General features: G+C 35.4%; 1 protein-coding gene across 2 annotated transcripts in view; it reads left to right on the top strand.

Moving 5' to 3' along the window:
- Positions 1-24,031, top strand: part of MIOS (meiosis regulator for oocyte development) — a 40,127-nt gene that overhangs the window by 7,903 nt on the left and 8,193 nt on the right. The window contains exons 4-8 of one of the 2 annotated variants that reach the window (XM_065883965.1): positions 11,728-11,982; positions 14,724-14,893; positions 17,576-17,641; positions 19,202-19,360; positions 23,581-23,733. In XM_065883965.1, coding sequence (XP_065740037.1) covers positions 11,728-11,982; positions 14,724-14,893; positions 17,576-17,641; positions 19,202-19,360; positions 23,581-23,733 — 803 coding nt within the window. The remainder of the gene's footprint in view (positions 1-11,727; positions 11,983-14,723; positions 14,894-17,575; positions 17,642-19,201; positions 19,361-23,580; positions 23,734-24,031) is intronic. The other variant, XM_065883967.1, reaches the window with a different exon arrangement.

The raw sequence follows: 24,031 nt of genomic DNA, 5'->3' as shown, positions 1-24,031 counted from the left end.
TTTTGTTCCTTTTTATGGCTGAGTAATATTCCATTGTGTGTGTGTGTGTGTGTGTGTGTGTGTGTGTGTGTGTGTGTGTGTGTATATATATACCACATCTTCTTTATCCATTCATCTGTTGATTGACATTTAGGTTGCTTCCATGTCCTGGGTATTGTAAATAGTGCTGCAGTGAACATTGCGGTGCATGCATCCTTTCAAATTATGGTTTTCTCTGGATATATGGCCAGGAGTGGGGTTGGTGGATCATATGGTAGCTCTATTTTTAGTTTGGTTTTTTTTTGTGGTACGCGGGCCTCTCACTGATGTGGCCTCTCCTGTTGGGGAGCACAGGTTCCAGATGCACAGGCCCAGCGGCCATGGATCACGGGCCCAGCCGCTCTGTGACACGTGGGACCCTCCCAGACCAGGGCACGAACCCGTGTCACCTGCATCAGCAGGCGGACTCTTCAACCACTGCGCCACCAGGGAAGCCCTATTTTTAGTTTTTTAAAGAACATACTGTTCTCCATAGTGGCTGTATCAATTTACATTCCCACCAATAGTGTGGAAGGGTTCCCTTTTCTCCACACCCTCTCTGTCATTTATGGTTTGTAGATTTTTGATTATGGTCATTCTGACTGGTGTGAGGTGATACCTCACTGTAGTTTTGATTTGCATTTCTCTAATAATTAGTGATGTTGAGCATCTTTTCATGTGTTTTTTGGCCATCTGTATGTGAAGTAGTCTTTGATGATTGAATGATGCATGAATTAATGTAAGATTGAAATTAATAAACTATTTAAGAGTAAAATAAAGATGACAGAAGAGCCAAACTTACTGTTTTTTCACTGACTTCTTTAAACAGTTGTTCTTATTGTCTTTATTGGGATTGAATTTGGGGTAAATTATAATTATCTTCCCAACCTAGGATTTGGTTTCTAGTTTTTGATAGCAGTCAAATTTGGGCCCAACTCAAGCTGCTAGAAAAGCAGTTTACATTATTTAGTCAAAGAGTGGCAGTAGAAGTAATAAATCTAACTTTTTTTTTTATAGAACTTTCATAAATACTCTACAAAAAATACAAAATAAAATGCTGTTTTTAAATAAGAGTACATTAAACATTTCAATTAAATGGTTATATTGTTTTGATTTTTTTAAGGACTTCTAAATTACTTCTAAATTACTTCTAAATTACTAAATTACTTCTAAATACATTACTAAATAAATTACTTCTAAAATACAATCTTCACATTGAAGATTCAGTAGACTACTTATATCATCTCTTTCATTTTGGTGTTCTCTCATTAGCTCTTGACCCAAAAAAGTAAGTTTTATTATAAATAATAAAATGAAAGAGTTTAATTAGAGACTTCCATTTTTATTAATAAAAGTAAAAGGACAGTTATGTATTACCCCCATAAATAGTATTTACAGCTAAATAGTAGGTCAGACCACATTGCATTCTCAATATTCTGAGGTTTATTGTTTCTTCTGTGCTTTTTTTTTTTTAATCCCCCCCCCACCTGCCACATTCCCCCCTTGGTGTCTATACGTTTGTTCTCTACATCTGTGTGTCTGTTTCTGCCTTGCAAACCAGTTCATCTGTACCATTTTTCTAGATTCCCCATATATGCGTTAATATACAATATTTGTTTTTCTCTTTCTGACTTACTTCACTTGTATCACAGTCTCTATGTCCATCCACATCTCTACAAATGACCCAATTTCCTTCCTTTTTATGGCTGAGTAATAGTCCATTGTATGTATGTACCACATCTTCTTTATCCATTTGTCTGTCAGTGGGCATTTAGGTTGCTTCCATGACCTGGCTATTGTAAATAGTGTTGCAATAAACACTGGGGTGCATGTGTCTTTTTGAATTATGGTTTTCTCTGGGTATATGCCCAGTAGTGGGATTGCTGGGTCATATGGTAATTCTATTTTTAGTTTTTTGAGGAACCTCCATACAGTTCTCCATAGTGGCTATATCAATTTACATTCCCACCAACAGTGCAAGAGGATTCCCTTTTCCTCACACCCTCTCCAGCATTTGTTGTTTGTAGATTTTCTGATGGTGCCCATTCTAACTGGTGTGAGGTGATAACCTCATTGTAGTTTTGATTTGCATTTCTCTAATAATTAGTGATGTTGAGCAGCTTTTCATGTGCCTCTTGGCCATCTGTATGTCATCTTTGGAGAAATGTCTCCTGCCCATTTAGGTCTTCTTCCCATCTTGTGATTGGGTTGTTTGTTTTTTTAATATTGAGCTGCATGAGCTGTTTATATATTTTGGAGTTTAATCCTTTGTCCATTGATTTGTTTGCAGATATTTTCTCCCACTCTGAGGGTTGCCTTTTCGTCTTGTTTATGGTTTTCTTTGCTGTGCAAAAGCTTTTAAGTTTCATTAGGTCCCATTTGTTTATTTTTGTTTTTATTTCCATTACTCTAGGAGGTGGGTCAAAAATCTTGATGTGATTTATGTCAAAGAGTGTTCTTCCTATGTTTTCCTGTAAGAGTTTTATAGTGTCTGGTCTTACATTTAGGTCTTTAATCCATTTTGAGTTTATTTTTATATATGGTGTTAGGGAGTATTCTAATTTCATTCTTTTACATATGGCTGTCCAGTTTTCCCGGCACCATTTATTGAAGAGACTGTCTTTTCTCCTTGTATATCCTTGCTTCCTTTGTCATAGATTAGTTGACCATAGATGCATGGGTTTATCTCTGGAATTTCTATCCAGTTCCATGGATCTATGTTTCTGTTTTTGTGCCAGTACCATATTGTCTTGATTACTGTAACTTTGTAGTATAGTCTGAAGTCAGGAAGTCTGATTCCTCAGCTCTGGTTTTTTTTTTCTTCAAGGTTGCTTTGGCTATTCAGGCATCTTTTGTGTCTCCATACAAATTTTAAGATTTCTTGTTCTAGTTCTGTAAAAAAATGCCATTGGGAATTTGATAGGGATTGCATTGAATCTGTAGATTGCTTTGGGTAGTATAGTCATTTTCACAATATTGATTCTTCCCATCCAAGAACATGGCATATGTCTCCATTTGTTTGTGTCATCTTTGATTTCTTTCATCAGTGTCTTATAGTTTTCTGAGTACAGGTCTTTTACCTCCTTAGGTAGGTTTATTCCTAGGTATTTTATTCTTTTTGTTGCAGTGGTGAATGGGTTTGTTTCCTTAATTTCTCTTTCTGAGTTTTTGTTGTTAGTGTATAGGAATGCAAGTGATTTCTGTGCATTAATTTTGTATCCTGCACCTTTACCAAATTCATTGATTAGCTCTAGTAGTCTTCTGGTGGCATCTTTAGGATTATCTGTGTATAGTATCATGTCATCTGGAAACAGTAACAGTTTTACTTCTTTTCCAATTTGTATTTCTTTTATTTCTTTCTCTTTGATTCCCGCGGCTAGGACTTCCAAAACTGTGTTGAATAATAGTGGCAAGAGTGGACATCATTGTCTTGTTCCTGATCTTAGAGGAAATGCTTTCAGTTTTTCACCTTTGAGAATGATGTTTGCTGTGGGTTTGTCATATATGGCCTTTATTATGTTGAGGTAAGTTCCCTCTATGCCCACTTTCTGGAGGGTTTTTATCATAAATGGGTGTTGAATTTTGTCAAAAGGTTTTTTTGCGTCTATTGAGATGATCATATGGTTTTTATTCTTCAATTTGTTAATATGGTATATCACACTGATTGATTTGCATATATTGAAGAATCCTTGCATCCCTGGGATAAATCCCACTTGATCATGGTGTATGATCCTTTTAATGTGTTGTTGGATTCTGTTTGCTAGTATTTTCTTGAGGATTTTTGCCTCTATATTCATCAGTGATATTGGTCTGTAATTTTCTTTTTTTGTAGTCTCTTTGTCTGGTTTTGGTATCAGGGTGATAGGGGCCTTGTAGAATGAGTTTGGGAGTGTTCCTTCCTCTGCAAGTTTTTGGAAGAGTTTGAGAAGGATGGGTATTAGCTCTTCTTTAAATGTTTGATAGAATTCACCTGTGAAGCCATCTGGTCCTGGACTTTTGTTTGTTGGAAGATTTTTAATCACAGTTTCAGTGTCAGTGCTTGTGATTGGTCTGTTCATATTTTCTGTTTCTTCCTGGATCAGTCTTGGAAGGTTATAACTTTCTAAGAATTTGTCCATTTCTTCCAGGTTGTCCATTTTATTGGCATAGTGTTGCTTATAGTAGTCTCTTAGGATGCTTTGTATTTCTGTGGTGTCCGTTGTAACTTCTCCTTTTTCATTTCTAATTTTATTGATTTGAGTCCTCTCCCTCTTTTTCTTGATGAGTCTGGCTAAAGGTTTATCAATTTTGTTTATCTTCTCAAAGAACCAGCTTTTAGTTTTATTGATCTTTGCTATTGTTTTCTTTGTTTCTGTTTCATTTATTTCTGCTCTGATCGTTATGATTTCTTTCCTTCTACTAACTTTGGGTTTTGTTTGTTCTTTCTCTAGTTCTTTTAAGTGTAAGGTTGGATTGTTTATTTAAGATTTTTCTTATTTCTTGAGGTAGGATTGTATAGCTATAAACTTCCCTCTTAGAACTGCTTTTGCTGAGTCCCGTAGGTTTTGGTTCATTGTGTTCTCGTTGTCATTTGTCTCTAGATATTTTCTAATTTCCTCTATGGTTTCTTCAGTGATCTCTTGCTTATTTAGTAATCTGTTGTTTAGCCTCAGTGTGTTTGTGTTTTTTATGTTTTTTTCCCTTTAATTTATTTATAATCTCATAGCGTTGTAGTCAGAAAAGATGCTTGGTATGATTTCAGTTTTCTTAAATTTACTGAGGCTTGCTTTGTTACCCAAGATGTGATCTATCCTGGAGAATGTTCTGTGTGCACTTGAGAAGAAAGTGTAATTGGCTGTTTTCAGATGGAATGTCCTATAGATATCAATTAAATCTATCTGGTCTATTGTGTCATTTAAAGCTTGTGTTTCCTTATTAAATTTCTGTCTGGATGATCTGTCAGTTGGTGTAAGTGAAGTGTTAAAAGTCCCCCGCTATTATTGTGTTACTGTCGATTTCCTCTTTTATAGCTGTTAACAATTGCCTTTTGTATTGAGGTGCTCCTATGTTGGGTGCATATATATTTATAATTGTTATATCTTCTTGGATTGATCCCTTGATCATTATGTAGTGTCCCTACTTGCCTCTTGTAACATTCTGTATTTTAAAATCTATTTTATCTTATATGAGTATTGCTACTCCAGCTTTCTTTTGATTTCCATTTGCATGGAATATCTTTTTCCATCCCCTCACTTTCAGTCTGTATGTGTCCCTAGGTCTGAAGTGGGTCTCTTGTCAGTAGCATAAAGACAGGATTTGTTTTTGTATCCATTCATCAAGCCTGTGTCTTTTGGTTGGAGCATTTTTTTTTTTTTTTTTTTTTTTTGCAGTACACGGGCCTCTCACTGTTGTGGCCTCTCCTGTTGTGGAGCATAGGCTCTGGACGCGCAGGCTCAGCGGCCATGGCTCACAGGCCCAGCCGCTCCACAGCATGTGGGATCTTCCCAGACCAGGGCACAAACCCATGTCCCCTGCATTGGCAGGCGGACTCTCAACCACTGCGCCACCAGGGAAGCCCTGGTTGGAGCATTTAATCCTTTCACATTTAAGGTAATTTTCTATATGTGTGTTCCTATGACCATTTCCTTAATTGTTTTGGGTTTGTTTTTGTAGGTCCTTTTCTTCTCTTGCGTTTCCCTCTTAGAGAAGTTCCTTTAGCATCTGCTGTAGAGCTGGTTTGGTGGTGCTGAATTCTCTTAGCTTTTGCTTATCTGTAAAGCTTTGATTTCTCTGTCGAATCTGAATGAGATCCTTGCTGGGTAGAGTAATCTTGGTTGTAGGTTCTTCCTTTTCATCACTTTAAATATATTGTGCCACTCCCTGGCTCGTAGAGTTTCTGCTGAGAAATCAGCTGTTAACTTTATGGGAGTCCCCTTGTATGTTATTTGTTAGTTTTCTCTTGTTTTAATAATTTTTCTTTGTGTTTAATTTTTGTTGTTTGATTACTATGTGTCTTGGCATGTTTCTCCTTGGGTTTATCCTGCCTGTAACTCTGTGCGCTTCCTGGACTTGGGTGCCTATTTCCTTTCCCATGTTCGGGAAGTTTTCGACTACAGTGTCTTCAAATATTTTCTTGGGTCCTTTCTCTCTCTTTTCTCCTTCTGGGACCCCTATAATGCAAATGTTGGTGCATTCAGTGTTGTCCCAGAGGTCTCTTGGGCTGTCTTCATTTGTTTTCTTTCTTTTTTCTTTATTCTGTTCCATGGCAGTAATTTCCACCATTCTGTCTTCCAGTTCAGTTGTCTGTTCTTTTGCTTTAGTTATTCTGCTATTGATTCCTTCTAGTGTATTTTTCATTTCAGTTATTGTATTGTTCACCTTTGTTTGTTCTTTTAAACATTTCTTGCATCTTCTCGATGTTTGTCTCCATTCTTTTTCCGAGGACCTAGGTCATCTTCACTATCATTATTCTGAATTACTTTTCTGGAAGGTTGCCTATCTCCACTTTATTTAGTTGTTTTTCTGGGGTTTTGTCTTGTTCCTTTATCTGGTACATAGTCCTCTGCCTTTTTATTTTGTCTGTCTTTCTATGAATATGGTTTTCATTCCACAGGCTGAAGGATTATAGTTCTTCTTGCTTCTTCTGTCTGCCCTCTGTGGATGAGGCTATCTAAGAGGCTTGTGCAAGCTTCCTGATGGGAGGGACTGGTCTAGCTGTACTTTGATATATTTCAGGGAAAAGCCAATACACTACCTCTGAGGAAAAGCAAGGGGGGGAAATGGAATATCTTTATATGTTTCTGGTGCAGTAGAGACAAACTGAGTATCTTGTCTTGAGTCAAGAGTAGTCTTTACCCAAACTAAAAAAGACTACTGTTGGAAAGATTATCTCATTGATAGACTTTTGGCTTTTTGTTTGGTTTGGTTTAGATATTTTGTTTCTGTAACCCAAAAAGTAAAAAGTAGAGAAATGACTGTCAAAGTTGGCAGTCCTAAGTTCCAGTCTTTTCTCTGGCCATACTTCTTTTCTAATTGTATCTCTAATAATTCAACACATAGTAAGTCAACACATTGAGCCATCTTGCCCACCATTACCTAATGCACAAGTTTATTAGAGCTAAATTTTAACTTTGGTGACAGATAGTATATAGTGAGTGCTTACTATGAATTAGACATCATACTAGTTGCTTTCTCCATGTTACTTTAATTCTTACAACTGTAATATGAGGTAAATTTATTCATTCATTCGCCAGGTATTCATTACATGCTCACTATATGCCAAGAATTCTAGGAACTGGAGACATAACTGTAAACAAGAGAGCTAAGTCTCTTCACTCATGGAGACTATGCAAGATAGATATCATTCCTGCTCTTGGGGAGTTTACATTCTACAGTTGACCCTTGAACAAGGAGAGGGGATAGTTAGGGTTACTGATCCCTTTTACCCCACTCAAAAATCTGTGTACTTGTATTTCTGCCTGAAAAACAAAGAAATTGATAAATGACTCATTCAAGGACAGGAAGCTGAAACAGTTTGGTAGAATCGGGACTCAAACCCTCGTTCTTTTGTTTCCACATGTTGTGATCTTTAATCGAACACTAACTTTTCCCCACATTTAGAGATCTATAAAATGAAAACACAGGTAATGTCTTTATTGAAAACTGTGTATAAGTGGACCCATGCAGTTCAAACCCATGTTGTTCAAGGGTCAAGTATACTTCAGAATATGGACAAGTAAATAGTTATAATATGAGGAAGAACAGACAATTAAGTACAGAAGAATTCATAATCTGGTTTTAGGAATTAGTGTTGGTTTCCTGCAAGAGGTAAAGGCAAAGACAGGGTTCAGACAGGGAGCAGCATATGCAGTGATCCCAGAGGAGAGGGAGCATAGCACATTCAGTATTGCAGGAACAGAGTGTGAGAGAGGACGCGAAGAGAGAATTGAGGCAGCGGGGTAACCAGGACTTAGAAATCATGGTGAGGGTTTAGGGAAATTTGTGTTTTAGAGCTGTCACTCTGTGTGTGGAATGGATTGGAGGGGATCAAGATTGATAGCAGGGACCTCAGAAGCCACAGTTATCAGGCAAGATATGATGGTGTTCTTACGAAGGTAAATGGCAGAAGAGCTAGAGAAATGTGGATAGAGAGTGGGACAGAATTTAATTAATCGGATTCAGGGGATGGAGGGGAAGGAAAAATGAAAGCATGCTAAGACAACTGGGATAATACTAATAGCAGTTAATTAGATAGGAATAACATAGGTAGAATGCATTTGAAAATAAGAAAAGAGTTTATTTTGGGATAAGTTTGATATAGCTAGATAGAGATGTCCAATGGGCAGGAAATGTAGGGTGAAGAAAGAGGTCATCCATTTTAATTAATTCTTTCAAGAAATTTGACTGTATGAAGGAGGATAAAAAGATACACAGTGATAGCAGCAGGTGAATCTGGAGTCATGGGAAGGCTTTTGTGTTGTTTTTGTTTTTAACATGGAATTGATTAAAGTGTGTTTAAATGATGATGAGAGGAAACCCTTAGAAAGAGGTTGGCAGATGCAGAGTAAAGAGGCTGAAAAGCAGAATTCCTAGGAAGGGATCCAAAGCACAGGTGAAAGATTGGCTTTACACACAGGAGGATGTACACCTACTCCACAGTAGGGAGAGGGGAAAGGTATGCAGGTTGTTTAATGTTGAGTGATCAGACACTGACAGGTTTTCCACTTGATGGCTCCTACTTTCTCAACATAGTATGTTTGCTTGTTGAGAAGAGCAGGGAGGCTGTGGAGAGGAGATACAGAGGAGAGAGTTGTCTTGAGAAATGGGAGGACTGTGGGGCAATGTTGCTTTAGCAGAAGAAAGAATAAAAGACAATGGGCCAAGAGAGTTAAGAATACTGGAAAAAGAATGGTTCATTTGTTGGTCCTTGGGATCTAACTTGGTTAGGGAGGAAAATGACAGAAGACTAATAAGTAAAGATATGAGTGGTCAAGAGATTGTGAGGTTGAGATTGTGAGCTGGAAGTCTATGAGGTTGTGGTTAGAAAGTGGCTCTTTTGGAGAAGAAATAATTTGAAGTGTGTCTGTGATGGGAGTGGGTAGAATCTTGGAGGTGTAGGCTGGTGGAGATAAGGCTAGTTTTTTGGAAGGACCAAGTGTTGAAATCAGTCAGGAAGAAGAGAATGCATGCTCTGAGGGAATGCCTTGTACGTCTTGTGGAGCAGGGTCACAGGGTTGTCAGTGGGTATAATTCCTTCTTTTTAAGATGGCAGAAAATTATATAATGTTGGTCAGCTTTCCATCCAACATGATGAAAATATTTTTCATACTTAAATGGTAAACTGATCTAGAAAGCATGTCTGTTAAGAAGAATTACTTTAACGGGCAGAATTGCTGGGATTTAGGTTTTTAAGAACAAAAATGTTCTTATAAACACTGGATAAAATTACTGCTCTGTTATTATATAGATGTAAAAATGCAACAAACTTATAACTACAAGTAGCATAGTGTTTGCTTGATGTAGTATTTGAAACAAAAAAATATTTTAAATGTTTTTTAATGTTTAAGTGAACTTGTTTCACTTGTTTCCCTCACAACCATCATAAAACATTGATTTTATTATTTATATATAGAGTAGTCTCAAATTTTGGGGATACAATCTTGTCACTTTAGTATTACATAATGTGTATAAATAGATTTAAATTAATCATATTTAAAAATTCATGCATACTAAAAATCATAATATGACTATGTACTTAAAAACCCACAATAATATCACATTGCTTATTTGATAACCCGAATTTCTTGTAGCATAGTTATTAAGCAGTGGGAAGGTCTCTGAGCAGCCACAATAATGTGACGCAATATCCATGCACTTGCAGGATACTTTTCCACCTCCTAGCACTGAACTCTTTGGATTCATACACACTGATCTCTATTCCATGACGCAATTCTAGAAAATAAAAACTCTAAGAAACTAGAAATTATTAAGCTGTGAGGAATTGTTTAACAAAGAAATTGCTTTTTGTTCACCTGCTTAAATTTTTACTGTTAATTATATAACATCATCAGTACTGAATCCAAAATTTATACGGGAGATAAGAAAGTAAATACCTTATACTACATCTGCAGCTTGTTCTACATGAAATTTAATGACTACATACTATTTAAACAGTTTAAATTTGTTATTCAGAATAAAAAGTCTTCTTTAATTTTTAACGTGTTTTATTAACTTTATCATTTAATTCTAAGTTTTCTCAGAGTTCTTAAAATCTCACTTTCATAAGCTATAAGTGATTTTGTCTTCACTGACTTCCCTCATGGCTGCATATAGAGCAGCACGGTTCCTCTTTTTGATGTGCAGGTATTCTCTTTATTTTTTCTTTTTTTTTTTTTGTCTGCCTTGGGTCTTCGTTGCTGTGTGTGGGCTTTCTCTAGTTGCAGGGAGTGGGGCCTACTCTTTGTTGCAGTGTTCGAGTTTCTCATTGTGATGGCTTCTCTTGTTGCGGAGCACGGGCTCTAGGTATGTGGGCTTCAGTGACTGTGGCTCGTGGGCTCTAGAGCGCAGGCTCAGTAGTTGTGGTGCACGGGCTTAGTTGCTCTGTGGCACGTGGGATCTTTCCGGACCATGGAGTGAGCCCGTGTCCCCTGCACTGGCAGGCAGATTCTAAACCACTGCGCCACCAGGGAAGTCCCTACAAATGTATAATTACTGTATTATATGTAACTATATAAATGTAGGATGCTGTAAATTACAAGTGTAAAAGACATTTGTAATGTTGGACATTCTTGCTTCCTAATTCCTAATTCAGTTTATTCTGAAAATCCTTTTTGTTAAAATAAGAACAGATAATGACAATTTTGATGGTAAAACTTTCTAGAACTTTTAAGAATTTGAGTTGCAATTAATAGAGTCCTTAAGTTTCATCTTTCTTTTACCTTAATTTGGCACCAAGTATCATTTTACGTGAAATTATCCCCCCGTTAGGATCAGCTGCCTTGATTGCAATCTAAGTAATGTTACAAGAATTATTTAAATTCCTTGTGAAAAGAAAATGAGGCCATAAAGTCTCCTGGTTTAGTAAGTGGGGAGAACCTTCAAATAATTCCTGTTGTATTTTAGCTTAGTACTTAACATTTCAAAGTACTTTGATGTTTTTGATCTCATTTTTTTTCATATAGATGTATATATTCATACAGAGTGGCAGAAGGGGGAGGGAGAGAGTGTGAGTATCGAATCTCAGACACTGGGGGTACCTTTCAAATATAAAAAGAAAAGATGCCAGCCCTTTTGGAGCGTATGTTCTAGTAGGAGCTTATGTTCTAGTAGGAGAAGAGATAAGACTGAAAATAAAGTAACTAAAATATGGGAGCTTAAGTTAGTGCTAAAGGACATAGAGGAACCAATGGTTAGTTAGATAATACAGGTGACACCCTATTTTAGATTAGGTGGTCAGGGAGGCTGCTCTGAAGCAGTGACTCAGCATAGCCCATCAAGCATTGACTGTTAGTCCCACAGCTCTTTCTGGTAACTCGGGGAAGTTTGTACTTAGCAACATGTAAAATGTGTTTTGTTTGTGGCATGTCTTATACTTATGCTATCATGAAATTGTGGTTGAGAAGTTGAATATTTAAAATCTAATGTTGAAATAGTCCTATGTAAAACTGACTTATTTTCCAAACACATTTCAAAAACTAATAAACAATAATATAAAGGTGTTTTTCTTTTTAGGAATGGTAGAAAGCAGCAGACATAATTGGAGTGGGTTGGATAAGCAAACTGATATTCAGAATTTAAATGAAGAGAGAATCTTAGCTCTACAGCTTTGTGGGTGGATAAAGAAAGGAACGGATGTCGACGTGGGGCCATTTTTGAACTCCCTTGTACAAGAAGGGGAATGGGAGAGAGCTGCCGCTGTGGCATTGTTCAACTTGGATATTCGACGAGCAATCCAGATCCTGAATGAAGGGGCATCTTCAGAAAAAGGTATTGGGTTATATAATAAGATATTTGCCATTCATAGAATCCTTGAAAGAAAAGATGCTGATAATTGTTAAAACTCTAATCAATATTTTTGGTAAACTTTTTTGAAAGAGAAATTAGCACAGAACTGTGTCTATTAAAGTAAATGTTTAGTCCATCCCTTTTGTTTATTGAAAAAGGAAGTGTCTTAATTGTCTTCTTAATATTATAAGGAATACTCAAGTGTGTTCATTTCAGTGTTTTTTCCTTGAAGATATTTCACATACATTTAAACAATGTATTTTCTTGGAGATTAGGACTACTTTAGTTGGCAGGCATTTTTATGGCAAGCATTTGAGTGTATTTTAGTTTATGCTTTATTTTTTGTATGGTTTTTGGTTGACTTTTAGGAAACTGAATGACACTTTTAGTTAGACTAACATAGATTCTTATTAAAATCATACTTTGATATGCAAAAGTGTTTCTACTTGAGTCTGCTGATTTGAACATAGTTTCCATTTAATATTTTTTTGAAAAAGAAGAAACAAAGATATGTGATAAAGTTTTCACCCTGACATTTTGCAAGAGAAAACTCAGAGAAATAAATCTTAATCCAGGAATTCAGTTTTTTTCTTACTGGGAATATTTCACTTCAAGATGTATATATACCTATCAGTTTTTAATACACCTGGCCAAATTATTTATGAGTATTCAGAATACTTAATTTTTATTTGCTGGTCCATTTTGAAGCTATTACAGTTCTGTGGTACCATAGGAAAAACACCTGAAATTAACTGTAATATATTTACTTGCAGTCTAAAAGTTGAAAAAGCTAATGTTTTGCCCAGATTGCCCTCTTTTCCTTCAGTTTTGCTCTAGCATAAGTCTTCCCCATTTGAGAGTGCAGTAGAAGATATGTTGTGATGGAAAAAGAATTGATATTTAAAGCCATTTCGAATTCTAATTTTACTATGACCTTAGAGCATGATAATCCTTGTCTTGTGTACCTGGAAAATTTGGTGTTAGATTTAAACACCCATACTAACAATAGGGGGAAAGTATCTTTTCAGTGATTTGAATAACCTGGTTGAGGACTGGAGAAAAGATTTCTGTGAATCAAATATTCCTTTCCATTTGGAGATAAATTGTTCTAAGCAGGATTCAAAGAAGATATTCCTTTGTTGTTGTTGTTTCTTAATGTTAAAGTCAGAAAGAGTAAAACAAATACCGTATGCTAACACATATATTTGGAATCTAAAACAAAAAAAAAGGTTCTGAAGAACCTAGGGGCAGGATAGGAATAAAGACGCAGGCATAGAGAATGGAGTTAAGGACATGGGGAGGGGGAAGGGTAAGCTGGGGACGAAGTGAGAGAGTGGCATAGACATATATATACTACCAAATGTAAAATAGATAGCTAGTGGGAAGCAGACACATAGCACAGGGAGATCAGCTTGGTGCTTTGTGTCCACTTAGAGGGGTGGGATAGGGAGGGTCGGAGGGAGGCGCCAGAGGGAGGGGATATGGGGATATATGTATATGTATAGCTGATTCACTTTGTTATACAGCAGAAACTAACACACCATTGTAAAGCAATTATACACCAATAAAGATGTTAAAAAAATGAAAGAAGGGAAGGAGGGAGAGAGAGGGAGAGAGAGAGAGAAGGAAAGGAAGGAAGGAAAGAAAGAGAGAGGGAGAGGGAGAGAGAAGGAAAGGAAGGAAGGAAAGAAAAAGAGCCGGGGTGGGGGGGGAGAAAGAAAGAAGGGAAGAAAGAAAAAAGACTTTAACAGAGTAAGCACAGGAAGCAGGCACAAAATAACTTGGGGAAAATGTTCATAGAAATGAGGAACAGGCTATTAAGAACATAAAGTGGGAAATGCTGTTTTATTTGGAAAAAAAGAGTAAATGATTAGGATCAAGAAACCTAATAAAGTTGCTATAATAAATGTAGAAAACACTTAAGAGTAAAAGCTAAAGATGAATTTAATTTTCTCTTTTGAAGGTAAACTTAATGTTAGATGGCTAGGCAGCCGTAGGGCTGACTGCCAGGCAGCAGCTCATCAGCAGCTGTATGAACTGCTAAGAACAAATGTTTAAAAGACTATTGGTAACAAATGCTTTGTTGCAAATATGTCTAAATACAGTTCTGTGATCATTCTGATAGTTAATTTTGTCCTAGAAAAATTAAAAGTATAATACTATAATAATAGTTAATTTGGTCCTAGAAGAATTAAAAGTATAATACTATAATAAGAATGCTGAAATATTGGCCTTTCAGTACTTTGCTGATAAAACATATACATAAGCATGAGCATTATATATGTAGGAATAGGAAAACAAATGATTTTGAAAATTGTAGCCCTGAGATACAATAATATTTACTATCAACACTTCGAAACATCTCCACATAAATTAACTTGTTGATGAAGTTGGCAATGATTCTGATAGTATTGCTTCACTACTCTTCATTTAGGTCCTAAGCTAACATACTGTGTAGGAATCTGTCTGGGATGAAAACTTGAGAATTAAAAGATGTGCTTGTCCTGCACAGGATTTGCAATATGGGTAGAAGTTTTATAAAAATGGAAATTTTTGTTTGTGGTTCTTGCCAGATATTCTAGTCTATGTCAAAACCCTTATTCTAATGGGCTTATTTTTCTGGGGGGCAAATTCACCCTCTGATCTTTATTTGTTATGGTTGAAGAACTAGGAGACATTAAGCTTTTGATTACTTTGATTAGCTGTCTCTTTTTAATACGCAGGTGATCTGAATCTTAATGTGGTAGCAATGGCTTTATCGGGTTATACAGATGAGAAGAACTCACTTTGGAGAGAAATGTGCAGCACTTTACGATTACAGTTAAACAACCCGTATCTGTGTGTCATGTTTGCATTTCTGACAAGTGAAACAGGATCTTATGATGGAGTATTGGTAAGCTAATTTCTGTTTCATGAGACTCTCTTTTTAAGATAGGAGTTTTTAATCTAATTTTGTTAAAATTTTCAAATGTCAGTTGCATAAAATAATGTCATATTTCAATGCATTTTATATTGTTTAAAATAAGGTATCTTAAACATTTGGAGTTAGCCGATAGCAAACTGAACTTGATTTTTTTTTTTAATGGTTTTAATGATACAATTTACGGACATTGGAGGAATAAGATTTTATCCTTTAGCTTAGGAACTGAGCTCTAGAACTCTACAACTATAGAAACATGCATATTATATTGAAATATAATCTTTTAAATGTGTGTATGGTGCTTTTGTTTTTGGCTTTTTTCTTAATTAAGTAAATCAATACATGATCAGTTATGGTCAGGATAACCATGTATCTTGTCTGAGTTAGTATTTGTCATTCACAGACACGTACCAGATTGGAGGATAAATTATATGATCACACTACTTACCGTGGACTATTTTATTTTTTCACTATTTGGTCTTTTCATTGCTGTTTTTTTTTTTTTTTCTCTCTCTCCTGCTTTAATCACTTATGAACACATCACCAAATAGGTTCTTTATCACAAAGTGCAGAAAGAAAGAAGTGAGGGTTGCTTATCAGTTTTAGTTATTGGGTTTTAAGCTTCACCTTAGTCCCACAACTTTCTTGGCATTTGTTGGGCTTCTTTCTAGCACTGAGAAGAACCTTCTAAGGCAAAATGTATTTCTATTTTTTTTGCAATTGTAGCATTTATTGGGTTGGCTAAAAAGTTTGTTCATTTTTTTCTGTAAGATGGCTCTAGTAGCACTTTTAACTTCATTCAAAACAATTTTGTTAGATTGTATTGTGACTGTAATAGGCACCTGGAACAGTTCTTAGTTCAAAAAGATAAAAAATTTTGGGAAGATGGAATTATGAAGTTGCCTGAAAAATGGCAGAAGGTAGTAGAACAAAATGGTGAATATATTGTTCAATAAAGTTCTTGGTGAAAATGAAAAATGTGTCAACTTTTACTTAAAAACTGAGGGAACTTTTTGGCCAACCCAATATTATAAAATACACATTGATAATTGATTTAAATGTCAGTTCCAAAGAATTTATAAAAACATGTATTCTATTGAGATAAATGAATATGTTAATAAATGCTGTTAGTGTCCATTTTGACAATTCTTTATGTGTTTTGTTCATTACTTTTAACGAATTACTATTGAACCTTTCTAACCACTTCAAATTAATATCCAAGAGCGTGTTGGGGTTTTTTTGTTTTGTTTTTACAATTATTACTCTTTGTTGTTAAACAGAAGACTTTAAATGTTGCATCTTGAAGAAAAAAAATGATACTTTTAGGAAGTGGTAGAGGACAATGAAGACTAGAAAAAGAAATGGATTGTTCAGATTTTAAATTGATAGAGAAGTATATTGTCTAAATGTTAAACTTCTGTATTTTCAATTAAGTGACCTATTAAAACTACCTTCTTTTCTTACAACCTAAATAAGTAAGGGATATCATATCTTGAGCAGGAAGTTTATATTGATATTTCCAAGCTGTTTCAGGAGTGTCCCTGATTATACTTTATATGTAAGTAATGATAATTATCATTGTTCTTTTTAAAAAATTGTTAAGTTATAGTAATCTAGTGAAAAGTTTTGAATTGGGAAATCAGAAGGTAAAGGTCTGAGTCCTTGCTCTGCCACAGTTACCTTAGCTGGTCAGTTAACTTTTTGGGGTTTTAGTTTTTTCAGCTGTAAAATGGGACAGAGAATATTTATAACTCTTTCCAGATCAAAATTGTAATACATGCAACATAGTCTAAGAGTTAAATCTAATTTGTATGAAATATATCCCCTTTTTAGGGCAGAACCATATTTTATAATTGAGAAAACACACTAAGGTATCAACTGAAGTGAACTTACATTTAAAGGAGGAAAACTATATTTCATGGAAGACTTCAGTGGAAATAGGATCCTTTATCCACCCTTAAACTATTTTTTACTTATCACAAAATTAATTGTATCTTTCTATATTTATAGTAAACACTTTTCAAAATAGTATTTTACATTATTGGCAAGTATACAAAAATTTAAGAATTTATCATAATGCCTCTTATTTTGCCACAAACCACCTATATAAGAGTATTCTACAATAGCCACAAAAGTGTGTCTATTTACTTATAAAGTATGTTTTAAAATTTTGTGTTTAGAAACATGTATTGATATTCTTTCTAAATCCTGAGCTGGTATATTTACTGGTCATTCATAGATTTCCTAGACTTGTTGATTAACTTAGAAGCCAAGGAAAGATTTCCTCAGTTTCACTAAAATTAATTTCTATGATGAAAGGACTACATGGCATCTTAAATTTGATAAACTGTTCACCATTGCTTCTGTTTTATGTTAAAGTTATATAAGACAGAACTGGAATTGTTTTAAGCTAAACCTGGTCAGTTTAAGAGGTAAATCTTTACTTTCTATGGACAATAACCTTAGCACTGAGTTTCCTGAGAGTTACATTAAGAAAAACATCTTAGGTGATCAGTGGCTCTGCCAGTATATACACAGTAACCTATTAATACATTTGAAAATCAAAATATATATTAGGTATAAAATACCTAGTCTGCAAAAATTTATAACTCATAGCACCCGAAAGTAACTCCTTGCTTTTTCTCTTCTTTTCAGTATGAAAACAAAGTTGCGGTACGTGACAGAGTGGCATTTGCTTGTAAATTTCTTAGTGATAGTCAGGTAAGAACTGATTTAATTCCATATTTAAAATGATTAATATTTACTGTCAGGCTTCCCTGGCGGCGCAGTGGTTGGGAGTCCGCCTGCCGATGCAGGGGACACGGGTTCGTGCCCCGGTCCGGGAAGATCCCACATGCCGCGGAGCGGCTGGGCCCGTGAGCCATGGCCGCTGAGCCTGTGTGTCCAGAGCCTGTGCTCCGCAACGGGAGAGGCCACAATAGTGAGAGGCCTGTGTACTGCAAAAAAAAAATACATATATATTTACTGTCACTGGATTAAGAAACTAATCTTTATGTATAAATATATATCTGTGAGGTTTATATATAAATTCTTCTAAAAAGTGAGGTAATAATTTCTTATTAGATTGGGCTATTATAAACATGTATCATACCTAAGTTTACTTACTGAAGAATGCTGATTTAACAAGGACCTACTGTATAGCACAGGGAACTATACTCAATATCTTGTAATAATTTATAAGGGAAAATAATCTGAAAAAGGATAGATATATATGTATATAACTGAAACACTTTGCTGTACACCTGAAACTAAAAACATTGTAAACCAACTATACTTTAAAAAATGCTGACTTAATATTTTAGTTTATTTCTGCTGTGGTGAGTGAGATTAATCAGTAGATGTTAAACTCACCTCTTAGTGATGCTATCAAAGGATTCCTTTATTTTTTAATACAATAAACAGCTAGTACATGAATATGCTATGTAGATAGTGAGAGAGAAATGCGCATAAGCAACTGGTAATATGTTGTGCTGAGTACTACAATAATGAGAAAGTGCTGGGGAACATAAAGCCATCTTGGCTAGAGTTTGGGGTAGGATAAAGTCAGGCAAGACCTTATAAGAAATGGTTTGTTTTTGTGTTTGTTTGTTTAGGATAAGACTGTAAAGGACCCATGAGCTTTACAGATCAAAATCCCAAGAGATTTGCAAGGTCTTTTTTTTTAAGTTTTATTGAAGTATTGTTGTTTTACAGTGTTGCGTTAATTTCTGCTATACAGCAAAGTGACTCAGTTTTACCTATATGTATTCCTTTTCATATTGTTTTCCATTATGGTTTATCACAGGAGGATATTGAATATAGTTCCCTGTGCTATACAGTAGGACCTTAATGTTTATCCATCCTATATATAATACAAGAAATGGTTATTGTTGGTAATCTTGAAGTTCCCTTCCAACTCAGATTCTGTGACTTTATTACTTTGTACTGTATAATAGACATCAATAACTTTGCAAAATAATAAGGACAGTTCTCTTTAAATTTAAAATAGTAAACCCTCTGTGGATCTTTTATAGAACAATTATCAAAATATAGTAAATACCATGCCTTTTAAAAAAAATACTTTAAATGATCATGAATGCTGTATTGTAATTTATAATAGATGCAGACTTCTTAGAGATCACATATCTAGATTTTTACACGGGCTTTTGTTTTAAACTGTTTTCCCTTAAGAGTAAAATTGTTTCAAATGTAGAATTTATGAAGCAGAAAATACAAATAGTCAAATGGATTGCTTTAGAAAAATCACTTTGAATTTTCCAGTTAAATAGGTACATCGAAAAGTTGACCAATGAAATGAAAGAGGCTGGAAATTTGGAAGGAATACTGCTTACAGGCCTTACTAAAGATGGAGTGGACTTAATGGAGAGTTATGTTGACCGAACTGGAGATGTACAAACAGCAAGTTACTGCATGTTACAGGTTAGCGCAACCTGGTGGCAGCAATATTTTAAGGAGAAAAAAAATGCTTAGCCTTCTGTATTTTCTTCCCTCACTGAATGGATATGCCCTGTTGCTTGCTGACGATCTTTAGAAGACGTTTAGCTTTAAATCACTTGATCTACAGGACTTCTGCCTTACCTTACGTCCCTAAGCCTCCTGCATTGGGTTATCTGGGTTTTCCTTTCACTTTGAGAAGTGTCAGTCTTGAATTTATGTAAAGCTCAAATGGAGCAGAGACACGTCTCTTCGTTTTCTCCAGTTGTTGACAGAACAACACCTTCTACAAAGAGATTGCCTTTCCCTGATCTGAATTACTATACATTTTTCTTGAAATACAGAAGGCAAGTTGCACACAGCTGTCTTAATTCTCATTATTCCCTTTTATTATCTCATTTCCTTATTTATTAAATGGGCATGATTTGCTATAATTGGTCATCTATTTTCTCTCAGTTTTTACTGTCCAGTGGTTAAAAATGGATTCCTGGCAAAGATTCCCTACTACTTTGCTTTTGTTGGAAATGTGACATTTTAGAGCTTTTTCCTGAGATTTCCTGTGGCCCTCCAGCTAATCTTATCCTTCTTAGTGTTCTCTTTCCTGTCCTTATCCTTTTATACAATATGATAGCATGCTGCATACTGGCTAAGCAAAGTAAAATGCCCCCTTCTGCCACCCTACCATCTTATGAACAAAAGTAGATATTGATTGGCCCACAAACCACAATGTAAACTTACCCTAAGGTAACAGGCCACTGACCATGGAAGAAAAGGTGTCCTTCTATAGCATAAGGTATCATTGTTTTCTTACTGAAATGAGTTCACATTTGTTAAACCAAGCTGTAGATATATGGCTATGGAATGCAAATGGTTGGTAACCTCTTAACAAGGTTTATAAAATACATTTAAAATGCGGTGTGTAGGGCTTCCCTGGTGGCGCAGTGGTTGAGAGTCTGTCTGCTGATGCAGGGACACGGGTTTGTGCCCCGGTCTGGGAAGATCCCACATGCCGTGGAGCGGCTGGTTCCGTGAGCCATGGCCGCTGGGCCTGCGCATCCGGAGCCTGTGCTCCGCAACGGGAGAGGCCATAGCGCTGAGAGGCCTGCGTACCGCAAAAAAAAAAAAAAAAAAAAAAAAATATGGTGTGTAATTGAATCTTGCTTTAAAAAAAAATCTAGTCTGATGATCAGCTGCCCTTGAATTGAGAAGTTCCCTCCATTTATATTTATATGGTCAAGATTTAGTCTATCATCTTGCTCCTAGTTTTCTGTTTTGCTTTTTCTTCTTCCTTTTGTTTTTCTGTTCCTTTCTTGCCTTCTTTTGGGCTAATTGAATATTTTAGTATTTCACTTTATCTGTTAGCTTTTTAGCTATACCCCTTTTCATTATCTTCTTCTTTTGAGTAGTTGCTATAGGTCTAACAATACACATCCTTAACTCATCAGTCAACATTTTACCTCCTCTTACTTTACATTTCACACCTGATACATCATGCTTCCTACTTCACCTTTTCTCTTTCTTACCTCACACCTGACACTTTCCGCTTTTTGCTTCATATTTCATGTTACAACAGTGTAATTCCGTTTACAAATCCCCCTCCTTTGTCCTATTGTCTTGTATTTTGCTTCTACATCCATTATAAACTCCAACTTAGTGTTGTTATTTTTGCTTTGAACAGTCAGTTGTCTTTTATGTAAATTATGTGAAGAATGAAAACATGGGCTTTTATATTTATTATTTACCATGCCTGGTACTGTTTATTCCTTACCAGAGACTCAAATTCCATCTCATATTGTTTCCCTTTGGTCTTTCTCTTTAGCATTTCTTATAGTTCACATTTACTGGGGACGGATTCTCTCAGCCTACTTTTAATTGAAAATGTCTATTTCGCTCATTTTCTTTCAGCATTTCAAAGACGTTGTTTCACAGTGTTCTGGCCTCCATTGTTTCTGATGAGAAGTCACATATTACTATCCTTGTTTTCCCCATGTAATGCTTCATTTTTCCTTGGGCTGCTTTCAAGATTTTCTTTTGATTTTTAGCAGTTTAACCCTTGAAGCATAGTTGTGGTTCTTTTTATCCTGCTTGTGATTCACTGAGGTTCTTGGATCTGCAAGTCAGTGTTTTTCATCAGATTTGGGAAGTCTTCAAGCATTATTTCTCTAAATATTTTTTTCTGCCCCAATCTCATTCCCCTTCTTGGACTATTATTGCACGTATATTAAACCATTTGATATTGTCCCACAGATATCTGAGGCTCTGTTTATTTTCCTTTTTTCTTCTGTTCTTCAAATTGGATAAATTCTTTTGATTTGTTAATTGGTTATTCTGGCACCTTCTATCTGATGTTAGGTTTTCCAGGGAATTCTTAATTTCAGTTATTGTACTTTTTAGTTCCAGAGTCTCCATTTTTTTATAGTTTATATTTTTCAGCTCAGAGCCCTATCTGTTTACTAATTAAAACACTATTTTCCACTAAGTCTGAATAATAGCTGCATTTAGATCTTTACTTACTCTAACATAAGGGCTATTTAAGGTTTAGTTCTATTGACTGCCTTTTTTCTTTACTTTGAAACACATTTACCTGTTTCTTTATATGTCTAGTGATTTTTTATTGAATACTGGCCATTGTTTGCAGTATATTATAGACATCTAGGTTCTTTTCCTTTTTTTCTGAAGAATGTTGGTTAATTCTTTTGGAAGTTTAGTTACTTGCTGATCACTTAGGTCTTACATTTTGTTACTGTGGGAAGCCCATGGCATTTCCCAAGCTCTTCTAATTTTAATTTGGTCAGACTTAATCTCTGAACTGTTTTCTCTGTAGACTTTTTCAGACCTTGATTTTAAGTTTTATTGGGGCGGTTCTAGAGAAGACTTACCAAATATTGACCAGATTATTTCTTAGTTTATCCTCACTGCCGTGGAAGGGGAAAGAGTGGGGTATGAAGATTTCTGATTTTTCTGTGGATTTTCTTTTTAAATCAGGGATTGTATTATACTTTAGTACTTAGTTCTGCCTAGTTGGTCATAATTAGGACTGTAGTAGATGTTTATTTTTTAAGAAATGAAGTTGTCAACTGTGAGTTTTTTCACATGTTCTTTTAGCTAAATTTAACTCTAGTAATTGAAATTAATACTTAATTACTGGGTGAAAGATATGCTTCTATTTTGATGGAATGTCTAAAGGTAGATTGTCTTTATTAGCTGTTATAGGTTTCTTCCCTTTTTCCATAAGATGCATGCTAAGTTGCCTCTGACATTTTACTTTCTCTGTGGCCTCCAAACAGAACTGGAAAAACTTGGCTTTAAATTAATGGCCGTAGCATCATTGGAGGTAGAGGCTTTCTCTGCTTTCTTCATCATGTGAAGATAAGGACAATATCCTCAACAGAGCTAAAAGCATTCTGCGAAAACCCAAAGCAAGTGTAGGTGAAATGTGGAATGTCACAGCTGCCAGGGAAAATACAGCTCTAGGAAAAGTCTTAGTGGCAAAAAAATTGAAGTTCTTAATGAGAAGGAATCTAAAGTAAATTTAAGGAAAAGGAATTGTTCCTTTTCACTGTGGCCTAGGGGCAAAAGAACTAAACATTTTTGATTCAGTTTTGGTTTTTTTCTTTCTTTCTTCTTTTTTTTTTTTTAAATTTGAAGGTGATAAATATATATTTTAATTGAAGGTGAGGGAGAGAATAGGCATTTTTAACTTTTAGATAAATAGGTATACAAAAATAGCATCTTAATCCACAATACATTGCTAGATATGAAGGACCAGGCTCAGTATTATTTTTAAATATGATTGAGCAATTTTGGTGTGTATTTAGATGAGATAGTAAATATATTTTGTGAACCTAGAGGTTTTAATTGTTGGGACAAAAAAGATTTGCGTCTTTTTTTTACTGCATTCAACTAGGAAGGTGAATTGATTGCTCTTAGGTCTTTACACCTAAATAAGAGGTAGAAAATTACATTTCCCTGGCAGGATATAATGGTATATACAGTGCATATTTATGTCGTTGGTAGAGGCCAACTTAAAGTAAATTAATGAAGCTTCCATCAGTTATTTTATCTGTATTCTCATTAGGAGCCAGCTTTTGGCAAAAAAAGAGGCCTGTTTCTTCCCATGTGATGCATACTCGCATGTTGCCTAGAATCTTCAGGCTTACCCAGGAAAATTTTCAAAACTGAAATAATTCATGTTTTCTTTTTAGGGTTCTCCCTTAGATGTTCTTAAAGATGAAAGAGTTCAGTACTGGATTGAGAATTATAGAAATTTATTAGATGCCTGGAGGTTTTGGCACAAACGAGCTGAATTTGATATTCACAGGAGTAAGTTGGATCCCAGTTCTAAGCCTTTAGCACAGGTAAGTACATTGTTTTGGAGAGAATCAAATTGTAACATGTACCTAATAGCCCAGCCAAAAAATAGAAGTGTTTATTTACAGCATGTTGTATAGGATAAATTGAGGGTTCAATTTAATAAATTGTTATCAGTATACTCATTCTTTTGCTCATGTTGAGTTCCCATGTCTTTATCTATCCCAGAGTGCACTTTGTCCTTAATCTTCCTGTTTTTTCGATCGTGCCACTTCCTAACAATCATCTCAGTGACTTGAGCTTTAGTCTGACACAGAGCAAACCACAGCAGGTCTAGAGGATCTT

Source organism: Phocoena phocoena, chromosome 9 (genome assembly GCF_963924675.1).
Source record: "Phocoena phocoena chromosome 9, mPhoPho1.1, whole genome shotgun sequence".
NCBI lineage: Eukaryota > Metazoa > Chordata > Mammalia > Artiodactyla > Phocoenidae > Phocoena > Phocoena phocoena.
The sequence above is the reverse complement of the archived record's forward strand: the minus strand, read 5'-3'. Positions and strand labels throughout refer to the sequence as shown.